The 24,149-nt window shown below is 36.0% G+C and overlaps 2 protein-coding genes across 9 annotated transcripts in view; one reads left to right on the top strand and one right to left on the bottom strand.

The window, feature by feature from the left end:
- Positions 1-4,158, top strand: part of LOC133185178 (proto-oncogene tyrosine-protein kinase ROS-like) — a 57,729-nt gene extending 53,571 nt beyond the window's left edge. For 5 of the 8 annotated variants that reach the window (XM_061320244.1, XM_061320242.1, XM_061320243.1 and 2 more), the window contains 2 exons: positions 1,839-1,924; positions 2,116-4,158. In XM_061320244.1, coding sequence (XP_061176228.1) covers positions 1,839-1,924; positions 2,116-2,880 — 851 coding nt within the window. In that variant the 3' untranslated portion in view covers positions 2,881-4,158. Of the gene's footprint in view, positions 1-151; positions 494-1,838; positions 1,925-2,115 lie in introns of all 8 variants that reach the window. The other 3 variants (XM_061320249.1, XM_061320247.1, XM_061320248.1) reach the window with 3 other exon arrangements.
- Positions 4,159-6,443: 2,285 nt separating this feature from the next.
- The window catches only part of LOC133185198 (brefeldin A-inhibited guanine nucleotide-exchange protein 3-like), a 38,706-nt gene continuing 21,000 nt past the window's right edge, over positions 6,444-24,149 (bottom strand). Inside the window, exons 27-32 of the mRNA XM_061320290.1 lie at positions 13,053-13,281; positions 11,811-11,941; positions 9,992-10,104; positions 9,298-9,873; positions 8,690-9,000; positions 6,444-8,272 (exon numbers count right to left, since the gene is read on the bottom strand). Of these exons, the coding sequence (XP_061176274.1) occupies positions 7,970-8,272; positions 8,690-9,000; positions 9,298-9,873; positions 9,992-10,104; positions 11,811-11,941; positions 13,053-13,281 (1,663 nt within the window). The 3' untranslated portion in view covers positions 6,444-7,969. The remainder of the gene's footprint in view (positions 8,273-8,689; positions 9,001-9,297; positions 9,874-9,991; positions 10,105-11,810; positions 11,942-13,052; positions 13,282-24,149) is intronic.

The following is a 24,149-nucleotide window of genomic DNA, read 5'->3' as shown; positions in this document are numbered from 1 at the left end:
TATTTCTTCAAAACAATTAGATAAGCACCCCGTATGGCATGTAATGTGAGTTGTTAATGTGTGTGTAATTGCTATGTTTTTGTGAAGTGCAACTTGATGTATATAATGTCTGCTTTCTGTGTTTTTTTTGTGTACGGCATGTTTGTTGTAGTTGGTAGATGTCGTGATTCCTACCTTTATGGTCATTTTGCTCCACCCACCCTTGGCTTCAGTGGCAATATTAATCCCAATGAAGGCTTCTTAGGTGAGCAGATAGCTGCTTATCTCCATAACAAACAGATTCAGGAACAGCGCGATGCTCAGCGTTACTCTCGCATGGATGTGGTGCATGAATACATAGATGTGAATGTTGTAAACATGGATGGCTCCTATTTTACTTATAATCCTGTGTTTAACATTGAGAAGGCACACCCAGAAACACAAATCGCAACAGTTGGCGTAGTCGAGGGGAAGTCCACCCATCGTCCGTTAACAAGGTCACGCGGGATGAAAGGTATTTTGTTGGTCGTGAGTGGTTGCCCCTGGTTATTTTATTATTTTGATTTGTTTTCTTTTGATTTTTGTGAATATTGTGAGTAAATTTAAAATTGTTTTGAAATGTTGTTGAACTAAAAGTCATTTTTCATATTCCTTGATTTAAAATGCTTTTTTTCATCCCTCATTTTTTCACAAATCACCCATTAGATTTCTGTTTAAGTTTTCATCTTCATTGAACTTCATTTTTTTATTTTTGTTTTGTGGTCAACAATATTGAATCTGATTTATGAATTAGATACTTTTGTTAATCAGTAGTAGTGAAAATGGGGGGGGGGGGGGGGGGGTAGCCTTCATATTATCATATTACATATATATGAAATGGCTCAGAATTCTAAGTTAGGTAACAGATAACTGAAATGTCTGATGTTGGAGACAGTTTTTGCTTTATATCACTAACTCATTTCAGAGCTAGGAGGCAGGGATATGGTACATTCATTAGTAATAATACAACAATCACTCATGCACGGAGCTTTCTCTGTTCGCGATTTGACAATCGGTGCATGGCCACAGTTTGTGATGTGTGCATTTTTGATCCAGTTTCTGCATGACTTGAATCTATTGTTCATTCTAGATAGCAAAGAATGTAAACTGTGATTTCAAAAAATTAAAATCATCATTGAGTCACATGGATTATATTATAATTATGCTGAGTGCTTTGACAATTACTAATTCAGTGTAGCTTTAAATATTTTAGTTTGAAAATTCTAGATAAACATGGTTCTATGGACAGGTTCAAGCTTGGAATAAAGAGTAATGATATTTCAAATTAATATTAATTTCTCTTTAATGATGACGACGCATTTGATGACTGGAAACACTACATATAATTTATTGGTCTTTGATGATACATTTGATGACTGGAAACATTACGTATAATTCATTGGTCTTTTTCATCTATGTTTCCTCATCAATCTCTCCATGTTTACAGTTGTTGCTGTGTGTCAGTCTGAATATTTCTGTGTTCTCTGTTCACATCATTTCTCACTTTCTTAGACAGCATGGCATCTGATTTCTATTCTGCAAGCTGATGCACTGCATTGTTAATGATGTAGTTGTACAAAATCTACTAAGTTTTATATACTTTAATATTCAGGAACACCAAAACAATATCATGAATTGTAACATTTTTTTTAATGCATGATTAATATTTAATGATTTGAAAACAAATATGTTTAGCAACACAGTAAATAGTAATTACTTATAATGATTTACATTACTCTGTGTAGAAGAGTTTTTTTTGCCTGTGAATATGGTTTAAATATTTTAACATGTAGATGTTAACCATGACAAATATTTTTCAGTGCCTGGTTGCTTCCCCGAGACACGAGCAAAGCGGACAAAACGGCCGAATCTGAAGATCTCATTACCTTCACCTGAAAATTTTGGAGTAAGTAAAAATACATATTGTCCAGCATTCAAAAACCTAGATGTACAAAATAGCTTAAAGAGTAGGGCACAACATGAAAAAAAATTGCAAAAAATAGTGCTTAGTTGGGGTATTAAAATCATTTTTTTTCCTGTACTTTACATTAAGCTTATTTAATAGCTGTAGCTAATATTTTTTTTTTTTGTTTATAGGAGACTAATGGATTGTATAGGAAGATTCACAGGGCAACATCATTTGACTCCCCAGAACCTCGGGAAACAGAAGTAGATGAGGATATGCTGGATTATCTTAACCCCAAACTAGACGGGGGGCCCTCGTATCTTCAGATCATCAGTGACCCTAGTGACCCCCCTCCACACACTGTCCATTCCAAGTCGCGCTTATCATCTCATAACAGTCGTCACACTTCATTGAACAGTCGCCATAACTCCCAAAGCAGCCAATCAAATACCAGGAAACAACGCACTGAATCTCAGAGCAGTCGCCACAGTTCTGCTTCTACAGACATTTATTCTAGTCCAGTTGGGTCAAATCTTAACCTTGACCTACCGTCCACAAACATTGGTAAAAACTGCGAGTATGAACAAATCCATTCCATAGAATCCGTGGGTGGAAGATACGCCTCTTACTTGATGGCCCCTCCCAGCATTCCAGAGGACGATGATGACGCATTCCCAGAGGGATATGATTATGTTGATTATTCACATCCCAAAGTTCCCAAAAATGCAGCATATTCCGTGATTCGTGGAACTCTTCAGTGTTTGAGGAATGGTTACTCCAAGCAAGGTTACAATGCAATGGACATCAATTCAAACAACCACTTAAACATTCTGAACAATAATCTTCCCAGCATGCACCAGGAGGTGGACAATGGAGGGAGGTCACTAGGACAAGCTTATCCTGTGGATAACGCCATGTTTGACTTGAATGACCTTGTACAGGCCAGTTTTGTATGAAGGTTTTTATCTGTTCTCATCAATATTTAAAATTGTACCAATAATCATTGCTGACAGAAGGGCAAATGTACATAATCTTTTTATGACATCTGTTTTAAATGGTGGAGAATAATTTGAGACATATTCCTGAAAATATGGAATTGTTATGATTTTGTTGTTTTGTAATGTAAAATGATATTACTGCCTGAATGAATCCTGCATAATATACATGTATAGTGTCACATCATAAGAAATATTTTACAATGTTTTAGAATTCAGTGAAAGTGTCAAAAAGAAAACTCATGCTTTAACAAGAAAAAATATTTTCTGAAAGCCATGTCTCTTTCATAAGCATAGTACGAAGAAAAAAAAACAAATGAAATCTTTTAAGTTTGAAAGAAAAAAGCTTTTAATAACAGTTAAAGATCATAAGGGGATAATTGTTAAATGCATATTTCATATTGATGTTGTTGAGGGAAAGTTTTTAAAACATCTCTCAGCAGTTTAATCAGGTGGAGACATTGTACAGAAAATTGCAAAGGACTATATTCAGTAATGGCAATATATGCCCCCCAAATCAAACTCTGATGGCAAAATCTCAAATTATTTATGTTCTACATGTAAGCCAGGAGACTTCAAAGCATTGAATATTTTCATCAACCACAGCATCACAAGTTAAATATATTAAAAGTGACGTAAAATCAACATTTCAACTATTTTGAAAGAAAATAGGATATTTTACGTTGGTAATTTTATTGGCAAATATCGAGCACAGGACTGCTTAGACACCATCTTTTGATATATTGTGTAGACTGATAATATCATTGAAATATATGGAAATCTGAGGGAGTTTGCACTCTATAAATATCAAAATTGAACAAGATTTGTGCATTTTGTCTTTTTTTTTTTTTGGTCTTTTTTTTCTTAAAAAGAGAAATCCCTATAGTTTGTGATATCACAGAGATAAAAATGTTGATTTTTTTCCAATTTCTAATATATACATGTATTGTGAATGAGATTTTTTCAATACAATGTATACAACTGAGAATATTTCAAGAGATTTTCTTACTTTTACTTTTATGGGGGCAGGGATATGCCTTTACTGCATATAGTTCTTTAATACAATATTCAATATGACACAATTCTGTGTATTTTGAACACTTGATGTCTTATGATGTATATACCGAGATTTAATGAATTAAAGATATTTTTGTGTGTTCATGATTGTAATGAGATTGTCAATGCATGGACTTCTATTGTTAATATTATTTGTTATGTCAAATAAAAGAAATAAATTTGTGTTTCTTAAATTCTCCTCAAAATAATATGCTACAATATGCTCACATTTATTTTGTGAAGTGAATTGATAGCTATATTTTTGGTGGATCTCTCTTGCAGGTTGCACTGTGGAATTGAATTTTATGAAATGATCAGTAATTTTGATCCTCTCTGTCCCAGACTCCCTTTCCTGTGGTGTACCTCGATCAGAGCAAGTTCACCTCAAAATGAAAATTCTGGGAGGTTTATTGGAATTTTCCCTCTTGACCAACCATAGATTTGCTTAAATTTTTATCATCCAATCAAATTGGACATGTTAAAGCATGTGTCACTGTAAACATAAATAATGCTGGTGCCATTATCAGAGTATAAACTCTGGTGGAGTATTTACCGTTTTATAATATTATATTGATGTATTTATGATGTTACACAGTTGTCAAACTGTTGAAGTATAATTATGATACTTTGCTACACACACACACACTCACACATTATGAGCATTCATATTTGGTGGAGACTATAACTATATTCATACTGTTTTGACACCTTTAGTTTTGCAAACAAAGGGATGCAACTCTGTGAAACTGTGAAAGTGATAGCTCTTTTCTCTGAAGAGAAAGTTCTTGCAGTCCACTGATTATTAGTTAAGTAGACACTTATAGGGGTAATACAGAAATATATGGGGTCCTTGAAAAAATGCATATTGGGTGAGGCGTAAGCATATTTCCGCTCTACTTAGTGTCTACATAACGTCCTGTCAAAGATTTTTTAACAAACTCCTTTTTCTCTTAGTCAAGCAAACTGTTCCTTAACAATTGTTTACATTGTGATGTCGTTTGATACTTATGTGATGTCAGTTATGAGGCTCCTTGCGTATTCAAATGAAAACATATTGAGTATGATCTGGACAGTATGGCACGTGGAGGGGGTATATTGATTTGATGTGTGGTGGGTAGATCACCTGGAGGGGGCATATTAACAATATTATCTTGGTAGGCAGCATAATATGGTTTGATACAGTATTCTTCAATGAAATTTCAAGATTTTTATCAGAGGCAGGATAAAGAGTCAAGGATGCACTCGTTATCTTGCCCTGAGGGCAAGAATACAATTGTGACAACATGAGGCAACGGTGATGATGATGATTTCCCCACCCTAGTGGCTTCACACCTTCCTCCATAGTTCCTTGCCCTTGTTGCTCTCCCTCCATGTTGCCTAGAGGCTCTATCAGTTAACCATAGGTCTGGGTGATATTAAAACAATGCCGAAAAAAAAAGTTGAAATAAGATATAACCAAAAAAGACATTTGCAATATCTAAGAAAGTCCAGCTAATGGAAAATAATGACAAAGGCAGATAGACAGTTAATATTTAATGTCATGGTAAACTACAGAGGCCTGGCAATTTCTCTAAATAGAATCTGTCTTTTGATATGCACTAAAAATATCATCAGACCACATTTATAACAAATATGGTGATAACTGATTTAATGTAACAGATACCATCTCTAGAAATGAATACAGTAAAACGTCCCTATAGCAATGGCTCTAATTGGTGACTAATTTAGTCGCTATGGCACCTAAAAATTATGATTGGCGCCTGAAATTTTCCTATAAGTCACCAAATTTAAACCATTTAAAATTGACTAGTGTTCGTCAAATCACTGAATAAACATTTTCAGCATTTTTTTTATAAAGAGCAGAAAAGAAGTTTAAAAGTTAGCAATGGACATACTCTATATATTGACTAATATCAATTTTTAAATTGGTGCCTAAGAAAAATTTGCCTGGCGACTAAAAATTTGCAATGGTGACCAAATTTTTTTGATTAGAGCCAGTTGGCACCTGAATTTTAGAGGTCACATAGAGGCCTGCTTATAGCAAAGTGTCAGGGACTAACAATTTTGATTTGTTATAGACCTAATTCCTTATATCCAATAGGTTCATAATACATGGAATGAAAATTACTTTGCTGTAAGTGTGAATTCATTATAAGCATATTTGCTGTAACCATGTTTTACTGTATTCATAGAAAATGACAATGTAACGCTTGTTCACGCTTGTTTGGTAATCTGGTAACAAATAATACTATTTTATACATAATGTATAATTTACCATGTACTAAAATGACTTACAGTCACTGAGAATTAACTTGATGAGTAAGTTAAACCATTAACTGGATAAAAAAAATCAACACATAACTGTTGCATTTTTTAAATAAATAACATGCAATTTAAATAACAAAATATAATAATACTTTGGAGTAAAGATAGAAAGACATGAAAATAGATGTATTACAACACAGGAAAACAATAAATATTTCACAGACTTTATATTAAATAACAACCATATTTAAAAATGTTATATTTATGTAGACACCTATAGGGGAAATTTAAAAATAGTCCCAATTTACTCTTGTAATAAATACATCAAAATCAATTAAATCTATCATAAAAATCATATTTAGATCTTCATTATATTAACTCGCAATACTTGATGTAGACATTACAGTCGTGTATTTTTTGGCTTTGATGGGCAAGATTTTTTTTTCAATATAGAACAAGTTGTACATGATCAATTACAAGTAAACTAATTTCAGTAAGAATTTTTCAAGCTATAACCTTGTTAATTTTTTGGAAACAGTGGTAATCAAAAATTAATATCTCACCTCAACAAATGTTATCTACAAGTATGGCAAAGTGCCTTTCTAAGCAAATGTTCAGGTAGATGCAACATTCCTAAAAGTTTGGTCTGGCTAGGATTTTTATTGGGGAGGAACCTACTCCAATAACTTTCTGTCAGAAAATGTAATATTCAGCATTCAAACCAATTTAAGTCTGGTAGTGTGTGCATCCTTAGATGTATCATTCATGCAATGTTAGTCACATGGTGTATAGTTACTTCAGAATGGACTTTTTTCTAAAAACGAAAACTTCATCAATCTCATGGAAAATGGAAGTTAGATACAAGCATCCAAACCAAGTCTGGTAGTGTGCACCCCTAGATACATCATATGTGCAAGTTTGGAGTGGGGATGGGGGGAGAGTGACTCAGGTAACCTATTTAAAAAATGGAATGTTTTTAATGAGCTCTATAGAGCTGTGGAATGAAAATAATAAACAGGAGGCCTACGGGCCACAATAGTCACCTGAGGTATCAGACCCAAATTCAAATGACCGCTAGAAATCCAAATGCCCTACAATGTAAAAGTTTCTTCCAGACCAAATAAAAAAAAGTTTAATTAAGAGGCCCTAAATCATTTTTGAAGAAGTGAAAAAAAAAATTGAAAACATGTTTATGGAATGCTTATGAGACTGAACATAGACAAAGTTGAATAAGATATAAATCTTGATTAGAAATTAACCCTCGTATAGTAAAATCAAAGCACCAAAGGAAATAAACTCATTTATCGCTTTTCAAAAGAAAAGAAATGAGGTACATGCGTAAGTAAAGGGACTTTATATGTAGAAAAATATTGCACATGGTTTATAATATGTATTTCAGTCACAGAGCTAATGTACAGTATGTTAGTCCATTTTTAAATACAAATGTACCTTTAAAAGTGCCTAAAAGTCAAACTGTTCGGAATTAGGGTTTCTAAAGTTTGTACTTGAATTTGAATAAATTTTCTTCTAAACCTGAACAATACTTATCATTAACATGAATGGTGACTGTAAAAACCTCTGCCTCCAATAAAATGTTTTGACAATTGCACAATTTTTTCATTGTAATTGATTTATAATGCTGCAATACTACTTTATATCCCATTGTGATCTTTATCCCACAGTTAATCAGACCCTACAGAAATTTTATAGAAAGCAAGAGCTGTATTGGTTATTTGTTATTTTGGCTGTCATTGGCTGCACTGAAATCAATGTTATCTTTTTTATGATTGGCTGACTTAACATTGCTGTAACCTTCACTATCATTGGTTAAGTCTAGTATGTTCCCGAGTCTGTAGATAATCTGTCCCACTGAATCTCTCAGTCTCTGTTCTGTGGCATGACACACCAGCTGATTGACGCAGTTGAACACTGTTGGAAGAAGAACCTGGAATTCGGAGTCTGGGAGCTGATGGAACAGTCCAAGTACTGTACACAAGAGTTCTGTCCAGGATTGGATCCGGGCCTCGCTATCCTGTAACATACATCAAACACTGTTGAGGTGTCCTTCGTAATTTTTCAGAAAATGTTCTCAATAGAATCAGTATGTGATAACTTCAATTGAGTGAACATCTCTGCAGGACAATACAGGGACCAATTTCTAATGTACATAAATTCATTAATTAAATCTAGCATCAGCAAAGGGTTTGTGAGGGACTGAAGGGGTCAGAAACATTTGGCTAGCCCCTGAGGGAAGATGATGCTGCATGGAAAACTTTTTTTTACTGAATTTTTTGCAATTTGAGATTTTTTATCCAATATAGATACATCACTTAGCAGGATTTAGAATTCTGCAGCAGAGTTAAGTCCCTTTTGGTTCCACACAAACCTTCAAATAAGAATACAAGAGTGATAGAGCAGCAGAGGTACGTCCGTTTTGCTCCATACAAACCTTCATGTAAGACGTCTTCCTCTGGGCCTCTATCTGTTTGTCGACTTTGTCTACAGGTTCTTTAGATTTTCTCTCCTTGAGTTCTTTTTTTGTTTTGGAGATTTTGACAAACTTTGGCATGGCATTAGCCTGCTTACGTCTCTTGTACTCAGTCATTAGGGACTTGATGAGCGTATCCGTGGCGATAGTATACACCTTACTGTCCTGTTCCTCCCGTAGTTCTCGCTTACTCTTGGTTGGATGGTCTGAATCTGAACTCTCCACTTCCTGTTCATCTTCAGAGCTTCCTCCAGAACTCAGACAGGCTTGCTCTGAGAGGGTAAATATCAAATGTCAACAAGAAGTAATTAGCTCTTACAGGGCATATGTCAGAAGACAATTAATAAATCCTTAATCCTTAGAAAAAAAAATTTAACCCACTGGTTGGCTATTTCTTTGGTTTTTCCATTAATTGTGATTAAAAAAAATTTCAAAGATTGATTTTCATACAAAAAGTGTTTATCATTTTAAATATTTACATTTCATCAATGATAGAAAAATTGATAGGGCCTAATAAACATAAAATCAATTAAAGGACACTTTCATGTAAAAATTTTGTAAATCCTCACCCTGTAGAGGAACAGCTGAGGACATCAGATCATTGGCTGTCGGTTTTGATTTTAAGATTTCTGTATGGCCTTTCTTTCGTTTGCTCATAATATCAGAAATATCATCAGGCTGAGCAATCAGGAAAAACACCTGCTGTTCAGCCATAGTATCAACACGACTGGACGTCTCATCTGACAAAATGTCTACATACGTCTGACATAGTTCATCACAGATAGCCTTCAAAAGCTGAATGAATAACTCTGGACTAGAAAACACATCTACAGTACTTAAACAATGTTTTGTATCTCTGTAACAAACATCAAGGAGACTCTGATGAACTGAGTGAGACAGATGTTTGACCTTCACCTTATTGAAGTTGGGAAGGTTAGCACCGATCTGTAGAAGTGTATGGATAAAGAACACCATGCTGGCTCCAGCTTGTTTGTACAGATTAACAGCCACCTCTGTTCTTGCCACCTTTTGGATCAGGAACTTAAGTCCAGGTCTGGAATCAAACTCTATAGCTAGCTTGTAGGAGTTCCTTAGACACTCAAGCATCTTAACAATATTTCTGACAGATAACAGTGGAATCATTCCTAGAAAATAAAAGAGATACATCATAAAACACCATTTATAGTTAAAAATCACATGATTGAGAAAATTTTGTCATTCATTCATGTGAAAAATAGATGTTTTTTCGATTAAAAAAATTACCTGACATTCTAGTCTTGGATGTTGCTGAATCAGCACTGAGGAGAACACTACCGATGGTTTGCAGTAACAATTGATTGGCTAATAATCCAACCACCACATTTCTAAACGGCAATCTGAAAAATGTACATCTTATTAAAACATGAAATTACACTTTACAGTTGGTTACATTTATCTGGATACACCAACATAAATTTGGAGCATCACATGGATCTGAAAAAAAAAAAGGTATGAAAAGGAGATATTTGACCCCCTTTTCTATTTCCTATAAATAATACATTTATCTGACTACGAGAATATGGGACTCCAACTCAGACCAAGACTGAAAAATACTGGATCAGAGAAAAATCAACATAATCAAGAAATTCCAAAATAATAGTTGTATAGATCAGACAACAGAAGTAGGATTTTGATTAGATCACAGTACTAAAATGGGATTTTGTGTATTATTACACTGGGTGTGGGGTTTGGAATATATCATTTATGTGTGGGATTTTGCATACATCACACTACTGGTGTGGGATTTTACACATTATCACACTACTAATGGTTTTGGATTTTAATCTTATTCAACCTTAAATGGATTTTGATCAAAGTACTGAAGAAGGATGTTATGTAAGTGAGGTCTGAAAATGTGACTGAATATAAATATATATATATATATATATATATATATATATATATATATATATATATATATATATATATATATATATATATATATATATATATATATATATATATATATATATATCATACTGGTGTGAGATTTTGTGTTATCAGACTACTGCTGTGGGAATTTGTGTATAACAGACTACTGCTGAGGATTTTGAGTATGTCAAATTACTGCTGTGGGAATTTGTGTAAATCAGACTGCTGCTAGTGTAGGAATTTGTGTATGTCAGACTGCTGCTGGTGTTGGATTTTGTGTTATCAGACTACTGATCTGGGATTTTGTGTAAATAAGACTAGTGCTGGTGTGGGATTTTGTGTAAATCAGACTTCTGCTGGTGTGGGATTTTGTGTATATCAGACTGATGCTGGTGTGGGATTTTGTGTACATCAGACTACTGCTGGTGTGGGATTTTGTGTGTATCAGACTACTGGTGTGGGATTTTGTGTGTATCAGACTACTGGTTTGGGATTTTGTGTGTATCAGACTACTGTTGGTGTGGGATTTTGTGTAAATCAGACTACTGCTGGTGTGGGATTTTGTGTGAATCAGACTGATGCTGGTGTGGGATTGTGTGTATGTCAGACTGATGCTGGTGTGGGATTGTGTGTAAATCAGACTACTGCTGGTGTGGGATTTTGTGTTTATCAGAATACTGCTGGTGTGGGATTTTGTGTATATCAGACTACTGCTGGTGTGGGATTTTGTGTGTATCAGACTACTGGTGTGGGATTGTGTGTAAATTAGACTACTGCTGGTGTGGGATTTTGTTTAAATAAGAGTAATGAGTACAGGATTTTGTATAGCTTTAAATACTTAGTTCACAAAGGATTTTGTGTAGATCAGATTACTTACATGTACCTAAGAGAAGGATTTTGCAAAGACTATTGGAATTGGGTTTTGATCAATGTACTGAAGAAGGATGTCATCTAAGAAAGGTTTGACTTTGATCTGATTAACTGGGTAAAATATCTGAATTCAGATTATTGCTTTTTCCAGATTTATTTCATAAAGATCTGATTACTTGAATATTAATTGGATTAATTTGTTTCGTTTGAATTAGATCTGATTACCTGAGAAGGATATTGTCTGGATTTTAGTTCTGTTTGATTTGAATCCTATTACCTGAGTAGAAAATAATTTGATTACCTGAGAAGAATGTCATCTGGATTCAAACTGTTGTCTTCCCCAGATTTGTACAACAGAAAAACAAAGGACTTATCCTCCTCCACATCAACTGTTAACTGATGGACAGCCATCTGACTGTCTAAAAGGAATACCTACAAAGTCAAAGTATGAAAAATGTAGACAATTATCATTAAGAACACTTATAAAATGAAAGTAAGGAATATGTTGGCAATGCCAGTACATCTACAAAGTAAATGTACAGAAAATATGACTTCTTGTGGGAATACCACAAAGTAAAAAAAAAAAATGAAAACACTAACAGACAATCTTAAAAAGAAAAATGCACACTATGCAAAAAAATTACTGTAAGGAATGTGACTACTGTCATGGATGAACTCACCTGGTGAGCTAGGTATCTCAGACTCTAACTCAGGACAAACTCACCTGGTGAGCTTGGTGTCAGTCTATAATACTCAGGTGGTGAACTGTCACACAGGACAAACTCACCTGGTGAGCTTGGTGTCAGTCTATAATACTCAGGTGGTGAACTGTCACACAGGACAAACTCACCTGGTGAGCTTGGTGTCAGTCTATAACACTCCTTTGGTGAACTGTCAAACAGGACAAACTCTTCTGGTGAGCTTGGTGTCAGTCTATAACACTCCTGTGGTGAACTGTCACATAGGACACACTCACCTGGTGAGCTTTGTGTCAGTCTATAACACTCCTTTGGTGAACTGTCACACAGGACAAACTCACCTGGTGAGCTTGGTGTCAGTCTATAACACTCCTTTGGCAAACTGTCACACAGGACAAACTCACCTGGTGAGCTTGGTGTCAGTCTATAACACTCAGGTGGTGAACTGTCACACAGGACAAACTCACCTGGTGAGCTTGGTGTCAGTCTATAACACTCCTTTGGTGAACTGTCAAACAGGACAAACTCACCTGGTGAGCTTGGTGTCAGTCTATAACACTCCTGTGGTGAACTGTCACACAGGACACACTCACCTGGTGAGCTTGGTGTCAGTCTATAACACTCCTTTGGTGAACTGTCACACAGGACAAACTCACCTGGTGAGCTTTGTGTCAGTCTATAACACTCCTTTGGCAAACTGTCACACAGGACAAACTCACCTGGTGAGTTTGGTGTCAGTCTATAACACTCCTTTGGTGAACTGTCACACAGGACAAACTCACCTGGTGAGCTTGGTGTCAGTCTATAACACTCCTTTGGTGAACTGTCAAGCAGGACAAACTCACCTGGTGAGCTAGATGTCTCAGTCTATAACATTCCTGTGGCGAACTGTCCCGTCTCATTGCGACCTTGACCTGTGCGATGTCTCCATAGAAATTGTCTGAGTCGACATGGAACAACAACATCAGCTGTCTCAGATGGAATGTTGATACGTCTAATGCTGTCTCCATGGCAACTCCACTGATCTGCCACATTTCTTCATTAAATGACCTTCCTGCACTGAGCATTACATGTCTAAAAACAAGACAGAAAGGAAATTACAAAGGATTTAGTGTGGGTGTGACCAATCGACAGAAGAAAAGTAAACTTTCTCTAAGGAGGATCACATCAGCAGAAGCTAGCAATGGCTAGAAAACTGACTAGGGCACATTGTGTCTTGCAGTGGGCTTACATCCTAACAGTGTACTAAAGCCACTTTTAATATGTAGTTTTTAAAGACTTTTTTCTCCAAAATTGGGATGTTCAGGTCAGTAAAAAAAAGTTAAAGACACACAATTAAATTAGATTTATAAATAACCCCCCACCCCACCCCCTCCTGTCAGAAAATAGCTCCTCAGAGCTAATTTTCTTGTTGTCAAATCCCGTTTTTAAATAAACTTATCCCCACAAGAAAATAATAATGTGATTAAATTTTAAACAAATTAGGGTTTCTACATAGAATTTAAGTTTTCTATGTGTTAAAAAATTGCATACCTCTTATAATTTGGTAGTCAGAGTTGGGCATGTAACACCTTGAACATCAATTTTAATGATAAATTGGATATATCAAAATCTGATACTCCTAAAATTATACAATTCAACTTTAAAATGTGTCTTATTTTTTTGTGGTAATTTTTAAAATTATCCAAAAATTTTTCCCTACTTTTTAAAAAAAATTTTGATTGTCAGTCTTAAAGCTGACATGAACTCTTAAAAATGTGATATTTTCATCCTTGTACGACTTATTTCATTCCCGTACTCCTTTTCCGCCATATTTCTTCCAGATTCGCTCACTTATTTTACCGGCTATATAAACCCTGATGCCTTTTTTACACTTGAGTGATTTTCTAGCCTGGCTGTCGGCATGTACACATCTCCGATAGCAAAGTTTTGGAACACGTCATGATCTGACCGAAAACATGTAGGCCTGTACACATCTCCGATAAAGCAGTTTTGGAACATCCAATAAATCTAACAATCCTATCAATAACTAGGAATTTTACTGAAAACTGGAAATGAGTATATAAATTTTGAATAATTTTGATGCAATGCGTAAAAATCAAAACGGCAAATGCATGTTTGATATACATAACATATATATTAATTTTGAACAATAAAGAAACTACCACATGCATTTTTTTCCACAAAAAAAACCCCACTGTACTGTTGAACTTTATGCATGCTACACGGTATAAGCACATACTATGCAACTTACGCATTGAAGTAATACATGCATGCATGCATGCCGAGAAAACGCGTCGAACGCTTTATACTCATCTGCCTGAAATACAGCTATCGCTACAGGGATGTGCACATGTCGAAAGAATTACTTCCTATTTTCCTTTTATTGAAATATACATCACAGAAGTAATAACTCCATTTGTAACTCAACGGTAAACAAATTTTCACTAGCACTTGAACACACGTGGTCCCTGCCGATCAGCATTTTTGGTCAGGGAAAATATCGAAGGTGGAAAAGACACTGGTATTTTCCTGATTAGACAATATAGTCACGCAAATAAAACGTTTCAGAAATCGAACTAACTGTTGTCGGTACATGTAGTAAATATGTTCATGAATGTGGCTTCATTACAACAAATTGATTACATAAACATAAATTCTTGTTACGGATCTTACATCTTTTAAAGAAAATGAAAAGGGGGGTGGGGGGAGGTATGTAGAATACATTTTTCAATGTATTTTAAACAAACGTCGGGAAAAGGTCGGATTTTCCTTGATCAAATATATTTAAATACTTGCAATTAACTGGCCTCAACTATTTTAGATATAAAACTGATATATCTTAAATTTACATATACTCGACAATTTGTTTCTGTAGATATTTTCAAATCAGGACAATTTTAGGCGTCACAAATTACAAGCACGATTGATACAATGGAGCGTTCCCATTTCACCTTAACTGTGAAATATAGGAATTAAAAATGTGAAAAAGTTCTAAGGCGAAGTGGTAATTTGATTATTTCTCTGTAATAACAATAAATGTAAATTAATTAGATGTTTGTTTTACCGATAAGTTAATTACACAGTTAAAAAAGAAATATTTTCGATGTAAAATGGAAAAAAAATAGTAATGTGTAAATATTGTACAATTACCAACAAGCACAAACATAATTATGTGTATATAAATAATCTACAGTACATGTTTTTGTATATATTGAAGTTGAGTAAGTATTACACTATTAGTATATGTGAAAGTAATATTGATAATTGAAATAGTTCTACCGTGTACCCAAATGTGAAGTGGTGTGATTCAACAATCTTCGCGCGCATTGCCAAAGATATCACGAGGCGATGCAAAAGTACTAATTATTACATTACATAAGTTTTTCTTAACAACTACGCATATTTACACGTTTTAGATATTTAAAGAAATTTTGTGATGTGACTGAATGATTAAAATATGGTTGCGTGCATGTGTATTATTTCTACAAATATTATATACTAATAGTCAAAGTTTATAGGAAAGGAAAACAATGTGCCCCTGACAGTATCCACACCCCACAAAACATTTTGATATTGGTTTTTTTTTCTCTTGTTTAAAAAATTTCTGGTAGGAACCTTCTGTGCTCTTCGAAGGTGTAAAGAAACAAAAAAACTGAATTTGTTTCTTCTGCAAAGTACATGAGAAGAGTCCACATGTTTCCATTCCCGTGAAATATAGTTTTCACAATTGTTTGTTCCCTTTTCGTTTGGTGTGTAGATTTTTTTTCTTTTCTTTTCCTTTTCTTTTTGGCTTGTCAAAAAAAGGAGACAATTTTTTCAGCAGGTTTGATCCACCCTGCCCCAGAAAAATTCCTCGATCTGCCCTTATAAAGACTATATCATTTCCCATGATTTTTACTACATCAGATTGTATATGCATTATTGCTCTTACATGTACGGATACTTACACATGAGAGAGAGAGAGAGAGAGAGGGAGTATACTTGTATTGAAAATGCAAAAAATATTTATAATCTTGCAGTTTAGGTTTTCAGTAATCCTTAAACTATTTTTTAAGATTTTCTCAAAATACAAGAAATTGAATAGGTACCAAATTTTAGACTACCTGCGGAAACTCTCCAATCTGGAAAGACTTTCAAACAGGCACGTAGCACCGTTTCTCAAAGTGTGTGTATGCGAGGGGGAGCGGGGGCAGTAAAATGATTGACAAGCAAAAGAAAAACTTTATGCATTTAAAAATTGGGGGAAGTGACGAAGGGAAACAGGCATTTAAAAAATCCGTAGTCAAGGGAGGGACAGATTCCATTCATCCTATCATTTTTGGCAGAAAAATATTTGAGTACGATGTACAATAATGTTGGATAAGAGTTGGGGGGGGGGGGGGGGCAGCAGCCATTCTTAAAATAAAAAATCCGTGTCGAACGCGTGGGTGGGGGATGCCCCCTTTTTCCGAGCATAATGTTTTACTGTTTAGTATGAAATACACACTCAAATGCTGATCTCCTCCACTTTTTGTTGCACTATAATCAAATCCTCAAAAAAGTTGCCTTCCCCCCCCCCCCCCCCAACCCCAACCCCCCATTAAATGGGATTTCGGAGAATTTTTTTATATTTTATTTTTTTTAAATTTATTTTTTATTATTATAATTTTTATTATTAATTTTTTTTTTTTTTTTTTTTTTTTTTGCTTGTCAAAGATTTTTCAGGTAAAATGTCAATTATTTCTTAGATGCTACGAGCCTGAAAGACACTCTCACTGAGAAAAGGGAGTATCCCTCCCCCCCCCCCCCCGGCTCCACGTATGTGTATATTTGTTAATTGTGTTCTGGTTAAATGCTCTCATGTCGTGTTCTAAATCATTTTTTTTACACCAAATTACTCAGTTTAGTTTTTTATAATCAGCAATCAGACTTTTTTTTAAGTGATGTCTTATTTTTTACCCAGTCGCGCAAATACTAATTCCCTTTTTTACTTTTGATATTTTCCCTGACCAAAATCTGATCAGCACGGACTAAGCGTATTCGAGTGCAAGGCTGTACGATGAAGTGACAACGTGTTTACTGTTGAGTATTTACGGAGTTTATTACTTTTTGATGCATATTTCAATAAATGGAATACAAGGTGTAAATTATTCGGCATGTGCACATCTTCGAACGGGCACAGTGGTCTATTTCCAGGTATGAATAAGTTTACGGTGTTCGACATGTTCTCTCGATATGCATCAATTGTATTTGAATGCATATGGACATGCACAGGAAAAACACTGGTGGAGTGGTGGTTTGTTCCATTCTTACGATAGATTATTGCAAATTGTTTGTACGAGTTTTACTGTGTATTATTTCAAGTTTATTATGCATATATTGGTATGCTTTTAAAAAACACGCGCAACTATGTTTTTTTCTTCCAAACTTGCATTTATGTTATTCAAAACGATGATTATTCATAATTATCGTTATGACTGTTTTTATCTGTTCTGGTTTTAAATTTTTTTATCAATTCATGTGTTCCCAAATACTTTACTATCGGAGATCCGAGATGTGCACGCGTCGATAGCCGAACCAAAAATTCACTCAAGTGTAACGAGGGCATCGGGGTATATATCGTTACAACAAGACAAGGTATCTGAAAGAAATATGGCGGAATAGTTGGTTTGAAACAAGTCGTACATTGATGCAAATGTTGCGTTTTTAAGAATTCATGTCAGCTTTAACATAATGATAAAAAAATATGGCCTTAAATGTCATTAAATGACAATATCAATTTTAAATGTAAGGATGATTTTTCCAAGCCACTTTACATCTGTATCATAAATATGAGGTCTTCAAAACTTTTCAGAGTTATTGCATTACAGTAACAGTCTGGAAGAGTATTGACTTTATACAGGAATAGCCTGGGTCAGTTATTAAGCTTATATAGGAGCAAACTGGGAAAGTAAACCTTATACAGAAGCAGACTAGTAAAGTAATTACCTTACATAGGAGCAGGTTGGGAAAGTAATTATCTTGGAAGGGAGCAGGAAGGGAAATACCTTATGTAGGAGCATGTTAAGAAAGAAATTGCCTTTCATAGGAACAAACCGGGAAAGTAATCATCCTATACAGGCACAGCTTAGGGAGTAATAACCTTATAAAGGAGCAGGATAGTAAAGTAATTACTACAAAAACAGCTGAGAAGTAATTACCTAATAAAAGAGCAGGCTAGGAAACTACCTTGTATAGGAGCAGGCTGGAGAAGTAGGTACCTTATAGAGGAGCAGGCTGGAGATGTAGATACCTTATAGAGGAGCAGACTGGAGGAGTAGATACCTTACAGAGGAGCAGGCTGGAGAAGTAGATACCTTACAGAGGAGCAGACTGGAGAAGTAGAGACCTTATAGAGGAGCTGGCCGGAGAAGTGGATATCTTATAAAGGAGCAGGCTGGAGAAGTAGAGACCTCATAGAGGATCTGGCTGGAGAAGTAGATACCTTATAGAGGAGCTGGCCGGAGAAGTAGATACCTTATAGAGGAGCAGGCTGAGAAGTAGATACCTTATAGAGGATCTGGCTGGAGAAGTAGATACCTTACAGAGGAGCAGACTGGAGAAGTAGATACCTTATAGAGGAACAGGCCAGAGAAGTAGGTACCTTATAGAGGAGCAGGCTGGAGTAGATACCATATAGAGGAGCAGACTGGAGAAGTAGATACCTTATAGAGGAGCAGGCTGGAGAATAGATACCTTATAGAGGAGCAGGCTGAGAAGTAGATACCTTACAGAGGAGCAGGCTAGAGAAGTAGATACCTTACAGAGGAGCAGACTGGAGAAGTAGATACCTTATAGAGGAGCAGGCTGGAGAAGTAGATACCTTATACGGGAGCAGACTGGAGAAGTAGATACCTTATAGAGGAGCAGGCTGGAGAAGTAGATACCTTATAGAGGAGCAGGCTAGAGAAGTAGATACCTTACAGAGGAGCAGACTGGAGAAGTAGATACCTTATAGAGGAGCAGGCTGGAGAAGTAGATACCTTATACGGGAGCAGACTGGAGAAGTAGATACCTTATAGAGGAGCAGACTGGAGAAGTAGATACCTTATAGAGGAGCAAGCTGGAGAAGTAGATACCTTATAGAGGAGCAGGCTAGAGAAGTATATACCTTACAGAGGAGCAGACTGGAGAAGTGGATACCTTATAGAGGAGCAGGCTGGAGAAGTAGATACCTTATAGGGGAGCAGACTGGAGAAGTAGGTACCTTAAAGAGGAGCAGATTGGAGAAGTAGAGACCTTATAGAGGAGCAGACTGGAGAAGTAGGTACCTTAAAGAGGAGCAGACTGGAGAAGTAGGTACCTTAAAGAGGAGCAGACTGGAGAAGTAGATACCTTACAGAGGAGCAGGCTGAAGAGGTAGATACCTTATAGAGGAGCAGGCTGGAGAAGTAGATACCTTACAGAGGAACAGGCTGGAGAAGTAGATACATGTACCTTATAGGGGAGCAGGCTGGAGATGTAGATATCTTATAGAGGAGCAGGCTGGAGAAGTAGTTACCTTACAGAGGAACAGGCTGGAGAAGTAGATACATGTACCTTATAGGGGAGCAGGCTGGAGATGTAGATATCTTATAGAGGAGCAGGCTGGAGAAGTAGATATCTTATAGAGGAGCAGGCTGGAGAAGTGGATATCTTATAGAGCTAGAGAAGTAGATACCTTATAGAGGAGCAGGCTGGAGAAGTAGATACCGTATAGAGGAGCAGACTGGAGAAGTAGATACATTACAGAGGAGCTGGCTGGAGAAGTAAATACCTTATAGAGAAGCAGGCTAGAGAAGTAGGTACCTTATAGAGGAGCAGACTGGAGAAGTAGATACCTTATAGAGGAGCATGCTGGAGAAGTAGGTACCTTATAGAGGAGCAGGCTGGAGAAGTAGATACCTTATAGAGAAGCAGACTGGAGAAGTAGATACCTTACAGATGAGCTGGCTGGAGAAGTAAATACCTTATAGAGAAGCAGGCTAAGAAGTAGATACCTTATAGGGGAGAAGGCTGGAGTAGATACCTTATAGAGGAGCAGACTGGAGAAGTAGATACCTTACAGAGGAGCAGGCTGGAGAGTAGATGCCTTATAGAGGAGCAGGCTGGAGAAGTAGATACCTTATAGAGGAGCAGGCTGGAGAAGTGGATATCTTATAGAGGAGCAGGCTAGAGAAGTAGATACCTTATAGAGGAGCAGGCCGTGCAAGAAGCGTACCGTACCATGCACAAAGCGAACCGTATCGTACACAAAACGAACCGTACCGTGCAAGAAGCGTACTGTACCGTGCACAAAGCGAACTGTACTGTACACAAAACGAACCATCCGTACAAGAAGCGTACCGAACCATGCACAAAGCGAACCGTACCGTTCATGAATAATTTTTGAAATAATTATGCAAGCCACGCCCTGAAAGCATTCCGAATGACCAAATACAGTAAATAATTTTCTTTTATTTCTTTCAATGCAGCGCCCGTTATAGAAGGACCGAAAATAAACCTAGAGATTCAAAATATTATTGTTAAGTACCATGCATCTGGACTTACATCTGTTAATATAAGGAAACTACTCAAAACTAGTTACGACTTCAAAACAACTCGACAGAGTATGAGGGGATTCCTTATTCGCTATGCATGATCGGGTTGTGCTTGACTAACATTTTTTTCATATTAAATGCAGCATCGTAATATTTTCGTGTACAATTTATAATAAATAAAAGTGAATTAAATACTTTATCGTTTATTTCTGTAGCTTTTATCTACCCTATTCTTGTCTCTATGAATGTTCTCGGAAACCAAGACACATTGCAAAATGTATTAGGATCCTGTGCTATTTTCCGAAATCAAGCCATTAAAATCATTTTCTATTCATGTAAGTAATAGTTTTAGGGAGAAATGATTACAGATTTAGCAACAAAAATAATTTCAAAAAAATTACGAACTAAATTGTCAATTTGAAAGCGGACATGTCAAAATCACTAGGAAAAAAAAAAAATAAAAGCGATGTATATAGAAAATCATATTTGTTCGTTTACACTCCTCGATCTACCCAAGATGTTATCGCCAATATAACATTCTATCAAAAAGTTCGATCGCCACATTTTCGCATGGAATTTTCAGTTTAATACACGTAATTAAAAAAAAAACAAATCTGGATATATGTCAGAATTAATTTTTATTCAAAGCATTTTCCCATTTCATTTGCTTTATTCACTGAAACCTGCAGGTAAAAATATTTTACCTAGAATTTACACACAAAGCCCAGTTTAATTTTTTTTTATTTTAATGCGTAGTCCATGCATGCGTGTTCATCCAAGTTTTTTTTTAAAGAAACACTGTGCATTTCATGCCATAGAATTTATACACAAAGCCCAGTTTAATCCTTTTTTTTAATGCGTAGTCCGTGCATGCGTGTTCATCCAATTTTTTTTTTTTTTAAAGAAACACTGTACATTTCTTGCCATGATCTCGTTATCTAGACTGACGTCTTTCTAAACTTTCGTTATTTACTCTAAAACATTTGAAAATTTCGATCATGCATTGTCATCACACGTGCACAGGTAAAAATTTAAGCTGTGTATATTGAACCGTATCTAATCCCGTTAGTCAAGATATGCCTACATTCACACGTATATCAACAGTTGCTGTCTTGAACAGTAAATCTACAAATATGAACCATTTTAATCTGCAGATAAACAGAATTTCATGTGCAGTCAGCCTTTCCTCTAGAACTTCAATAAAAAAAAAATTTGAGTTTGACAAGGAAACAAAAGGAGGGGGGGTAGCACCCGGCATGGGCAAATTATTCATTTTCAAAGTTTTTGAGGACTGCATATTATTTATTTTCTAGGTAATTGAAAACAGAGTATTTATTTATAACATTTTGACATATTATTTAGTTCGGAAATCTGTCTTTGCAGCCAATTACGCGCACAAAAGATAAAGTAATATTTTGCACTAATTGTGTGCACTTCTACTTTTCAATGTATTTTCCCTAGTGAGCAAAAAACCGAAGGTATCTATGTAAAAAAAAAAAATAATTCCTCGTAAATAAAAATGAAAATAATAACTTATTTTTTTATTGTTTGTTTGATCATTTGGTCAAGAGAAAAAATGTTTTCGTTTTTGTTTTGTTTTTGTTTGTTTGTTTGTTTATTTTTTTTTAAAGAAGCAACAGTGACCAGAACGTAAAAAGAATGGTAGACGAAATGGAAGCATGAGGGATTTATAACATCAAACTCATTTGTTTAAAAGTATGATAAGTGAATATTTAAAATAATAGTTGTATTCAATTAGGAAAATTAAAAGAAAAAAAAAACATATGCACGCTGATTCTTTTTTAAAAAAAAATACAGAATGTCATTTATGGCGACGCAACCAAAATATATTTTTTTTCATCCTTGTTATACAGTGTTTGTTGATATGTTTGATTTATTTCCACGTTATTGAACCATAAGGCGATGGTGTACAAAACAAAATAATAGACAACTAAAATTATTTTGAATATTGAAAGTAGTTCATACAGAAAGTAAATTAAAATAAGATAAGTTAATAAGACGACTAGTTATATGTAATAACGAAAATACAGCTGTAAAAAAATTAAGAGATTATAATAAAGAAATAAACGACTTTATTAACTAGCCAATCATAAACCAAAGGGTACAAGCTCCGCCCACTTAATTTACATACCGTTCACCAAAGCGTACCGTTCACAAAACAAACCGTTCCGTGCAAGAAGCGTACCGTACCGTGCATAAAGCGAACCGTACCGTACACAAAACGAACCGTACCGTGCAAGAAGCGTACCGTACACAAAAAGAAATGAACCGAACCGTGCAGGTGGTGTAGTAGCACGTTTTAGGGTCTGTACCTTATAGGGGAGAAGGCTGGAGTAGATACCTTATAGAGGAGCAGACTGGAGAAGTAGATACCTTACAGAGGAGCAGGCTGGAGAGTAGATGCCTTATAGAGGAGCAGGCTGGAGAAGTAGATACCTTATAGAGGAGCAGGCTGGAGAAGTGGATATCTTATAGAGGAGCAGGCTAGAGAAGTAGATACCTTATAGAGGAGCAGGCTGGAGAAGTAGAGCCTCATAGAGGAGCTGGCTGAAGAAGTAGATACCTTATAGAGGAGTAGGCTGGAGAAGTAGAGACCTCATAGAGGAGCTGGCTGAAGAAGTAGATACCTTACAGAGGAGCAGGCTGGAGAAGTAGATACCTTATAGAGGAGCAGGCCGGAGAAGTAGATACCTTACAGAGGAGCAGGCTGGAGTAGATACCATTTAGAGGAGCAGACTGGAGAAGTAGAGACCTTATAGAGGAGCAGGCTGGAGAAGTAGATACCTTATAGAGGAGCAGGCTGGAGAAGTAGATACCTTACAGAGGAGCAGGCTGGAGAAGTAGATACCTTATAGGGGAGCAGGCTGGAGAAGTAGATACCTTATAGAGGAGCAGGCTGGAGAAGTAGGTACCTTATAGAGGAGCAGGCTGGAGTAGATACCATATAGAGGAGCAGACTGGAGAAGTAGAGACCTTATAAAGGAGCAGGCTAGAGAAGTAGATACCTTATAGAGGAGCAGGCTGAGAAGTAGATACCTTACAGAGGAGCAGGCTGGAGAAGTAGATATCTTAGAGAGGAGCAGGCTGGAGAAGTAGAGACCTTATACAGGAGCAGGCTGGAGAAGTAGATATCTTATAGAGGTTAGGCTGGAAAAGTAGGTACATTATAGAGGAGCGGTCTAGAGAAGTAGATACCTCATAGAGGAGCAGGCTTGAGAAGTAGATACCTTATAGAGGAGCAGGCTGGAGAAGTAGATATCTTATAGAGGTTAGGCTGGAAAAGTAGGTACATTATAGAGGAGCGGTCTAGAGAAGTAGATACCTCATAGAGGAGCAGGCTTGAGAAGTAGATACCTTATAGAGGAGCAGGCTAAGAAGGTA

This window comes from Saccostrea echinata, unplaced genomic scaffold, assembly GCF_033153115.1.
Source record: "Saccostrea echinata isolate AGI-Se365-2 ecotype Australia unplaced genomic scaffold, CSIRO_AGI_Sech_v1 ptg000012l, whole genome shotgun sequence".
Lineage (NCBI taxonomy): Eukaryota > Metazoa > Mollusca > Bivalvia > Ostreida > Ostreidae > Saccostrea > Saccostrea echinata.
Note: the sequence above shows the minus strand (reverse complement) of the source record. Positions and strands in the feature narration are given on the sequence as shown.